Genomic DNA, 10,844 nt, shown 5'->3' with positions numbered 1-10,844 from the left:
CTGTCTAGAGGTCATATTAAGTTAGTTAAGTGTATAAAGATCTATAGAACTAAGCAAAACACCTGTTTAGAAATAGATAAGCTGCAGTAGTAATCATTCTAAACAGTATTAGTCATCGGATCTGTGTACTCGGCCAGAACGAGACCCTAAGCAACAGGATTACAAATGAACGAGCACAATTAAAGTGTAGAATTAACTAGAATAATCAAGAATCAAAATCTAGATCAAATCTCAAGTAATGATTGGAATCTCAACCTTAATTCGAGGTCTAATACAATTGGAGTCAATTAGATTAATAATGGAGTCATCATGCAGGTCTGAATGTTTTCATCAGCGATCGGACACATACCCGCATATCATCACAAACGCTGACTGCAATCCCTAGTGATTCCATCACCAAGCATTTTTCTCCAACCCTAAAATGACCAATGAAATAAGAAAGCAGAGGCACTACAGTCTGTTTTTAGTGAAAGTAATGTCTTTACTCACTGAAAGCAACATTTGGACATACACTTTCTACAGCAAGCCTCGAGGGGGTAAATACACAATCACACACATTCACAAGGGAAAGCTATTCCATGAATCATATTCCATGAATCACAATCCCTCTATTACAATTGTTCATGTTTACGCAGTACTCCTGTTATTTCGGCAAGCTGTAAACAGTTATGTGGCAATAAAACAAAGAGTCCCAGGGAGTTGGTATCCCTCCACCTTTCTGTATCGGCAAGTATGTCATACCTCAGACCAGGGTTTGAAATTAACACCCACCAACCTGCCAAATGCAGGTAGAAATTGGCAGTGTAACTCCCGAGTTAAGCTTTATAAGCAATAAATATGCCTCTTATAACTTACATGCGCATCTGCGTGGGGCAAATGAAGCGTGCTTTTGCAGAAACCGTCGCAGTGCACATCTCTCATCACCAGAGCTCTGGGACAACACAGAGTGAAACTTGCGTGATGCAGGCGGAGACCACAAAACATATGTGACCCATTTGAATTCTACAGAGAACATTTTAGTATAAAGCTTTATATGGAGAAAGTCAAAACTCTCAAACTGCTAGACAGCCCCTACATTATAAATAGCACCGACGAGATAAAGAGACGACAAATACACATCACCAGTTTTTAAAATACACATCATCATTCTTACTAAAAAATTTTTTTTTTTTTTTTTTTACTGCAGTAAATCTAACTGGAAACTTGAATAGATTCTTATATAATCTATTAGAGTGAATCTATTAGACTTTATTTTTATTACAACTGTAGTTAAAAGATTCTAAATGTGTATAACAAATACTATAGTATTTTTATTTTATTTAATTTTTTAATAAAGGCTATCGACATTAAACCACAGTAATGTGGAGCCATCCATGGTCTTACCTGTGGTAATGGCTTTCTCATTAAAAATGCCACTGTTAAACAATGGTAAGCTTTCATATAAACAAGTACAATATGGAATGGAGGAGTTAAAACGTCCATGAATTATGGACAAATTGTGTATATCGAACTTAAAACTTACTTTACCCCTCTTATCTCCACTTAAATTTAGGTGGGCCACTGGCCAGGCTTTATGAACGGGGACACTGGCCCCACTGCTACCCCCCTTAGAACCACCCCTAAACCTTTTACAGGTGGTTAAATGCCAGTTTTCCAGCAACTTCTGATTGTTCCATATACCTTTATATATTTTTTTTGCAGTTGATAAATGCTACAGATAATACATATTGGAGCTTTATTAGCACAAATTGAACTGTGTTGAGCACAGATTGATGTTCATTCATTCATGTATGTTCAGAAGGTAGTGATCATTGTATCGGTTTAGATGAGTCTGCAGTATCTGTAGTCACTCCAAATTTAATTACATAGGCAAACAATAAATATGTGCACTGCTAAGTGAGAACATGATGCATTTAGATCAGATGACAAACTCAGTAAAGTGATATTAACAACAGTGGGAATTCACATAATCTGCTGCAGTGTAAATGCAAACTTCATACACTGTCGTCAAGAAAAGTCCTTGTGAAACCCAAATTCCTCTGGTCTCTCAAGTATTTTTGTTGCAGTCATGAAGAGATCATTGAAGTTGTTCAACAAAGACTAAAGAAATTGTAAATGCAATGTACAATAAATGTTTCTCTGACAGTTTCATTTTGTTTTAACAGTGTATTTTTCCATCAATAAATCCAGATTATGAGATGATGTCGATACAATGTTCAAAGTCCTTTATCTGATCAAAACTAATTAATGAAACATGTTCTATGTGCTCATTAAATCATTCAGTACAAGATTTTGCTCCATTTCATTTCTGGTAATTTCATATTATTCGGTCAGATTCGTGTACACAACAAATTAGAGACCTTAAGTTATAAGATATAGAAATAAATGACATTTTCAATATACCCTATTGAACTATAATAACTAGTACATGCCTAAACTAGACTGATTATTGCTATTAGTTATGACTGTTTTTTTTTTTTTCAATACAAATGTTTTGGTGCATTTTCAAGTCCCAAGCTCTAGTAAAGACGTTACCACACGGAGATCATCCATGAGCTTTCTCACTGGTATGTATTGTTTGGTGCTTTTTAAAACCATGCAGATTTGAAAAACTTCTTCCACAAAGGGAACACAAGTAAGGCTAATTTGCATGAATGTTCAGGTGTGTTTTTGGACCGATTCTAATGCAGAACAGTGATGAGTATTGAGACTGCTTGCCCGCATGAAACCTTTTCCACACTGCTGGCATGTGTAAGGTTTCTCTCCAGTGTGAATTAGCATGTGCACATTAATTCTTCCTTTACGTGTGAAACCCTTTCCACACTGAGGGCATGTGTAAGGTTTCTCTCCAGTGTGAATTTGCATATGCATACGAAGGTTTCCTTGAAATGTAAACCTCTTTCCACACTGATGGCATGTGAAAGGCTTCTCTCCAGTATGAACTTGCATGTGCAAATTCATTCTTTCTTTACGCATGAAACCCTTTCCACACAGATGGCACGTGAAAGGCTTCTCTCCAGTGTGAATTCGCATATGCATACTAAGGTTTCCTTGAAATGTAAACCCCTTTCCACACTGATGACATGTATATGGCTTCTCTCCAGTGTGACTTCTCATGTGAATATCCCGGTTTCCTTTTTGTATAAAACTCATTCCACACTGATGGCACGTATAAGGCTTCTCTCCAGTATGAACTCGCATGTGAATAGTAAGGTTTCCATGAGATTTAAAATTCTTCCCACAATGATGGCAAGTAAAAGGCTCTTCTTCAGTGTGAAGTCTCATGTGAGTCTTCAGGTTTACTTTTTGCCTGAAACTCTTCCCACATGGATGGCAGGTGAAAGGCTTCTCTCCAGTGTGGATTCTCATGTGACGCTTAAGGTTTCCACTCTTTGTGAAACTCTTTCCACACTGATGGCAGGTCAAAGGCTTCTCTCCAGAGTGAACTCTAATGTGATTCTCAAATTTTGATTTATTTGTGAAACTCTTCCCACACTGATGACAGGTGAAGAGCTTCTCTCTGGTGTGAATTCTTCTGGAACTTGTAAGGCATCTTTTCTCTGTGAAACTATTTCCTGGCTGACAAGAGGTTGAGGGATTTTTGGCTTTTTTTCGTTCAGTTCTTTCTTGCTTAACATTTTTTTCACTCTGTGAAAAACTAAAATATTTGTCGTCTTTTATGAAATTAGAAGGATTCTGACAGTGATGGAGCTTCTGCTCTTCATTCAGTTCTTGACTTTCCTCTTTCACCTTCGAGTCTAAAGAGAAAACAAATTATGAAAAAATTATTTCAAGAAGGACAATTGTGATATCAAAGTAACCAGCATTGAGAATATACAATGTTGTGTTACAGACACACAGTGGCAAGATAGCTGGTTTTCTGAATTAATTGGTCATAAAATGTGTTCTCTATATAAAAGTATAGACAAAACACAATATGCTTAAGCTAACACCACAGAAACAATTATAATCTTTCATGTCTCTATTGAACACGTCCCATTGAACATTCACAGTGCTGTGGAAAAAGTGAAACCTTAGATTTAATAACTGGTCGATCCTCCTTTCCGGTAGCTGTGGATTAGACCCGCACAACATTCAGAATGAATTTTGGACTACTCTTCCTTACTGAACTGCTTCAGCTCTCGAGGTCATTCCACAACATCTCTATTTGGTTAAGGTCTGGGCACTGACTGGGCCACTCCAAAAGGTGGATTTTCTTTTTTTGAAGCCATTCTGTAGTGGATTTATTTTGATGTTTAGGGTCATTGTCCTGCTGCATCACCCAAATTCAACTGAGATTCAGCTAGCGCATAGCCACCCTGACATTATCCTGTAGGATATCTTGGTAAACTTGTGAATTTTGTTTTAGCAATCCGATGTTTCCAGATACCTCTGCCACAATGCGATTTCAATTTGATTCAGGGGCCTGCAATCGATATTACGATATTATGTGCCTATTTTACACAATCAATTATATCTCACAAATACAAAATATAGTTTGAATATTTTATTGAGCTGTCTGAAAAGTGTAAATCCAATATGTTGGGCCTCATGTATTCAGATAGAAGACAAAGGCAGGCCTAACACAGTCGTAAAAACATAACTCAAGCCCCCACATTCCATGTCGTAAATCTTACTGATAAAAATTGCGACAAAATCAAACAAAGGAAGTCCAAAACAGACTACAAATCCCATGAAGCCTTGCTCACTAAAGGATCGAACTCTCAACTCCTATTGGATGAGGCACACAACAGAACGCACCTCAAACCATGAAATCATCAGGAGTTGAAATACCTCTGAAATGCTTTCGGGATTTGCTTCCAGCAACTTTGCTTGCAGTGTGTAGACGCAGTTTCATCGCTGCTCTCAGGTAAAACCTCGTGGCACAAGGAAGTAACGTCCAACTTGAAACTGTGGCCATACAATCTCCATCTCGCTGGACGAGTTGAGATTACTCTGTGTTCAACCGAACACTCTTAAAGGATCCGAAGGAGACCGCCGAGCAATTCGCATCTTCATCCGTTTGCCTACAGAAGTGAAGAGATTAAAGATTTCTCTTCCATCTTCAATCAAGTCGACATTTCTGAGTTCTCCGCCAGCCCGCCGAGAATCAACAGCCGTACCGCCCGCCGACAGAGCGAGGAAACGTCCTCCCGTCATCACCCGAGCCTCAAGGAACCGGGTCAGAGTTAAAGGACGGAGTAAAACACATTCTACCTGTGTCCTCATGCGATTCAAGTAAGAGGTTTACGTCTGGGCAGAGATAGAATATTATAGTGTGTTATTCTTGTGTTTCAAGGTTTTTGCTTGTACAGTTTACGGACCGCCATGTCCGCTCATTATTAATACTCAGGGTATTGATTATCACGATTTTGCTTTGCTGTATTGTGGTCCAACCAAATTGGACTGTTGTGCAATTTCGCCATCGCGGGCGAGACAGGTAAACTGAGTTCATCCATTAAATAGTCAAAGTACGCGGGACTGTTTACGAGCCGTCCACCGCGTCTCTGAGCGATGAACTAACAGCTGCTTTCTCTCCCACGATCGCGAAATCGGCATTAGGTCTGTCACTTCTCTCTCTCTCTCGTACTAACCACACACACACACACACATGCAGGCACGTGACCCCTCACAAACATTCTGGCACACATTTTGGCTCGTAGATAGCTTAAATGCTAAAGCCCAGCTTTGTCCCTAAGCTATCGTACAAGCGGATACACGCGGTAACTGGTAGACGCCAGACACCATTGACTGGTTTCTCTCCGCCCCATTCATGGTCATATTCCCTGGCCGGAAGTCTCGCGTAACATACTCTCCACGAGAGTCACGTCCGCCATTTTGTGCGCATCCCTCCTTACACACACACACACACACACACACACCTTATGTGTCATAGGATTATTTTTATTTCCATATCTAATCACATCACTGTTTAGTTTGGAGTTGTAAGTCGGAAGTTTATTGACTGCATTGTATTAATTATTAATTGAAATTACTGCATAAATAAACTTTGTTTATATTACAAAGAGAAGTGTTTTGGTTTGTTTTGCATACGCCTGTGGCATGCTGACGGGATGTCAGTGCTCGGATTCAAACCTTCATTCATTGTTTTTTTTCCGGAAAATCGATATTCTTCGGATGTCAATTTTCCTAAGAAAACAATCTAACATTGAGACTGTTTTACTATTTGGTTATTAGTCCCTGATTCCAGGGTGGTGCCCCGTCAATGTTAATCCTTATTAATATTCTATTGATTTTTGATAATTGATAATGATCTTTGATGACTGAATTTGAATGATCAATAAGCTAGTGTTAATTTTAATTAATGTTTCATCAATGTTAACAATTAACGATTATCTTTGATAATTGTTGATTTAAAGGATTTTAAAAAAGCTAACATTGATTCTCATCAATGTTCTACTGATTTTAATAATTAATAATTATCTTTGATAATTATTAATTATTGCTAATAACCAAACTTGCTCCTAAACGTAGCACACTACATTTACTGGAGCCCCATATGAGGTTTTAATGAGTTAGATTCAATTGATTAATTCAAATATTAATTAATAACTACAGAAATAATTAAGATATTTTGTGAAGTGCACCAGTCCTCAGTTTTTCACAATTCCTGACATTTAATCATAGAAAACTTAGGTCAGTTACGATCACTACTTTAAGAATGTGAAATGTCAGAATAATAACAGAGAGAGATTTATTTCAGCTTTTATTTCTTTCATCACATTCCCAGTGGGTCAGAAGTTTACATACACTTTGTTAGTGTTTGGTAGCATTGCCTTTAAATTGTTTAACTTGGGTCAAACGTTTTGGGTAGCTGTCCACAAGGTTCTCACAATAAGTTGCTGGAATTTTGGCTCATTCCTTTCAGATTTGTAGGCCTCCTTGCTCGCACACACTTTTTCAGTTTTGCCCACAAATTTTCTATCGGATTGAGGTCAGAGCTTTGTGATGACCACTCCAATACCTTGACTTTGTTGTCCTTAAGCCATTTTACCACAACTCTGGAGGTATGCTTGGGGTTATTGTCCATTTGGAAGACCCATTTGCGACCAAGCTTTAACTTCCTGGCTGATGTCTTGAGATGTTGCTTCAATATATCCACATAATTTTCCTTTCTCATGATGCCAGCTATTTTGTGAAGTGCACCAGTCCCTCCTGCAGTAAAGCACCCCAACATGATGCTGCCACTCCCATGCTTCACAGTTGGGATGGTGTTCTTCAACTTGCAAGCCTCACCCTTTTTTATGGCAGTTTGGAAGCAGTGGCTTCTTCCTTGCCGAGCAGCCTTTCAGGTTATGTCAATATATGACTCGTTTTACTGTGGATATAGATACTTGTCTGTTTCCTCCAGCATCTTCACAAGGTCCTTTGCTGTTGTTCTGGGACTGATTCGCACTTTTCGCACCAAACTACATTCATCTCTAGGAGACAGAATGCGTCTCCTTCCTGAGCGGTATGATGACTATGTAAACGTCTGACCCACTGGAATTGTGATATAGTCAATTAAAAGTGAAACAATCTGTCTGTAAACAATTGTTGGAAAAATTACTCATGCCATCCACAAAGTAGATGTCCTAAACGACTTGCCACAGCTATAGTTTGCTAATATTAAATCTGTGGAATGGTTAAAAAATAAGTTTTAAATTACCTCAACCTAAGTGTATGTAAACTTCTGACTTCAACTGTACATACCCACGACAGGTATGTGCTATCCGTGTTTTTTCTTGGCAACATCTTCCACAGTTGTATTGAAAAATTCTGTTAGAGTTTACTGTGATATATTTTAGTAAGAGTGTTGATGTGAAGATATGAAAAGTCTTGTAATTGATGTTGGTGTGGGGAAGGTGTTTTCTATTACCGTCGTCAATGCTGTTCAAAATATTGGAGCTGTTTAGTTGTTTGACATGGTTGAATTGCTCCATAGCCTTTTAAAATAGAAAATTCTCATGTAGAATTAAAATTTGTTGGATGCGGCACGGTTGGAGAGCGCAACTTCATGCTTCAATCACTCCACGAACATCCGTGTCCCACATGAGAAGCTTATTTAGCGCTTATAAAGCAAGATGAATATCATAAGGTTGCTGCATCGCCTGACGGAAATGCGTGCGGACATAATTGGCAATAATTTCAAAACAAAGGTGCATCTTAAAAAAATATTCAATGTTTACTCATTGAATCGATTACATCACATCGTTGGTGATTTAATCGATGCATCGATCCAGCTCTATGGATCGTTACAGCCCTACTAGGGTTGATGTGTTTATATTGGTTTGCCGTGCCCTTTTTATGCCATACGTAAAAAAAGAGAAGCGATCTACAAGTAGGAGTCTGCAGTAGTGTGTACATGTGTGTTTATTACAGTGTTTTCACTTGCAATTAGAGTATTATTCATTGCTAGTTTGGAGTGTTTGTTTACTGTGTGTTGAAGTCGCGTTTAGCTATTTAAATGTACGTCTACTACAGTGTGTTCACTTGTTTTAGAGTATTACTCATTGCTAGATTAGTTGTTTGTTTTAATGTGTACTGAACCTGTGTTTGTTCCGGCACTGTCACCTTGAGCATCCCTCAGTTTCGGTTAGTCACATGTGGTCGCTTTGCTGTGATAAATAGTATGGCGTATCCAACCCCAGGTAGGATATTTAACCTGCATGACCCATAGTCATTTAAGGAGAAATGATCTATCAGTATGAGTCTGCTGTATTGTGTGTAAGTGTGTGTTTATTGTAGTGTATTCACTTGCTTTTAGAGTATTATTCATTGCTAGGCTAGTTTATTTGTTTTACTGAGTACTGAACTCAGTTGTTATTCCCGCGTTGTCATCTCACGCAACCCTCAGTTTCCGTTGGCCAAGTGTGGTTGCTTTGTTGTGATAAATAGTAAGGCACGTCCAATGCCAGGTAGGATATTTAAACTGAATGGTCCATAGTCATTTCAGGAGAAGCGATGTGTCAGTAGGATTCTTTAGTAGTGTGTTAGTGTGTGATAGCCACATATATATTTGACGTGAACACAAACGTGGAAGCGGCAGCAGAAGTGACAGCCTTTGTGTGAAGCCCTGCTCGTGTGAAGACTTACTTGTGTAAAGACCAGCTAGTCTACCTGTGCGAGTCCACGGAGCAAGGACACCGACAAGGCACCACTCACAATAGCACTTAAGTATCTTTTTATTTTAACTATTGTTGACAATTTCCTTATCCATTCCTCTATGTATACTCCACGCATAACATGTGCCCTCAAACACATCCCTGTTATCTGTTCTAGACAGTTTTCACGATTCAGACGCAGGACACATCGCAACTCACACAACTTTACAGCCCCACTGCACATCATCACCTTCCCCACCCTCATTTTTGGATGGACTCTTGAACTGCCAGTCAGCTGTGAACAAAGCTGACTTCATTCCAGCCTTTGCCACAGTCAGCCCTTAGCATCCTTGCTCTAACAGAGACCTGGACATGCCCAGAAGATACAGCAACACCTGCTGCCCTCTCCAACAACTCCTTCATTCACACCCCTCAACATACCGGTAGGAGTGGGGGAACAGGTTTGCTAATTCCATACAACTGGACATATTCACCAGTCTCCTCACTATGCAACTATAACTAATTTGAATTCCATGTAATAACTACAACACAACCTACAAAAATCCATACTGTTGTTATATATCGCCCTCCAGGTCAACTGGCTAACTTCCTTAAGGAGCTGGATGTCCTGCTATCCTCCTTCCCAGAAGATGGCAGCCTGCTTGTGGTTCTTGGTGATTTCAACAGCCACTGAACTTCATGCTCTTCTGGCCTCGTTCGACCCGGAATGGCTTTGCACTACTGCAATGCACCGATCAGGCAACCAACTGGATCTTATTTTTACACGTAATTGTATTGCTATCAATGCTCTAGTCACATCTCTACATGTCTCTGATCACTACTTTGTTCAATTTATGATTACACTTTCATCCAGTCAACCACATACTTCCCCTCTTTTTCTTTCGGCGTAACCTCCGTTCCCTCACCCACCCGCCTTTCCACTGCTGTTTCTACATTGTACCCTCAAAAAATCTCTTTCTCTCTGTAAGTAAACACTGCTCCAGATATTCTATGCTCCACACACACACACACACACACAAAATGTATTCCACTACAGATTACAGAGTACATGCTGTAAAATGTAATTTGTAACGTAGTCCGTTAGATTACTCAAGGTCAGTAATGTATTTTAAATACTCTGGATTACTTCTTCAGCACTGGTAGATTTGTTTAACTTTTTTTGACTATAAAAACTCTGCCAGTACAGTAAGACAAAATACACGTTAAAAATACATTCTCTGAAAAACCTAAATATCTTATGCAGTGTTGTTTCTAAAACAAGATAAATCAAATAGATTTTTATCAAGAATATGATTTTTGCCCTAATATCAAAGGTCTTACTAGAAAAAAAGAAATTATGATCTAACGTGAATTTTCTTGATAAAAAAAAAAATATGATCGTGCCTGGTAACATGTGCATGTAAAATGGCTAGAAATAGCATTTTAGCTTAGCGTAAAGCTGACAATTTACACAAGATTTAATTCTATTTCTTCTGCTCCAAACTTATTTCAAACTTACTTCTCTGTCTGCTCGTATGAATGTAACACATCATAAGAAAGTGTTTCACCATTGTTCAAATGCACTTTGGATTGCATAATTTATATGGATAAATGTTTTCCACCTGAAAGGACTAAATATGAAATGAAACAAATGCCAATAAAATGCAAAGTAATCTCTTCAGTAATTAAAATACTTTTCTAATGTAACAGTATTCTAATTACCAATGATTTAAACTGTAA

General features: G+C 38.5%; 1 protein-coding gene across 2 annotated transcripts in view; it reads right to left on the bottom strand.

Moving 5' to 3' along the window:
• Window positions 1-490: 490 nt before the first annotated feature.
• Window positions 491-10,844, bottom strand: part of LOC127442903 (zinc finger protein 239-like) — an 88,477-nt gene continuing 78,123 nt past the window's right edge. For both annotated transcript variants that reach the window (XM_051701271.1, XM_051701270.1), the window contains exon 2: window positions 491-3,758. In XM_051701271.1, coding sequence (XP_051557231.1) covers window positions 2,659-3,758 — 1,100 coding nt within the window. In that variant the 3' untranslated portion in view covers window positions 491-2,658. The remainder of the gene's footprint in view (window positions 3,759-10,844) is intronic.

This window comes from Myxocyprinus asiaticus, chromosome 6 (genome assembly GCF_019703515.2).
Source record: "Myxocyprinus asiaticus isolate MX2 ecotype Aquarium Trade chromosome 6, UBuf_Myxa_2, whole genome shotgun sequence".
Classification (NCBI taxonomy): Eukaryota; Metazoa; Chordata; class Actinopteri; order Cypriniformes; family Catostomidae; genus Myxocyprinus; species Myxocyprinus asiaticus.
The sequence above is the reverse complement of the archived record's forward strand: the minus strand, read 5'-3'. Positions and strand labels throughout refer to the sequence as shown.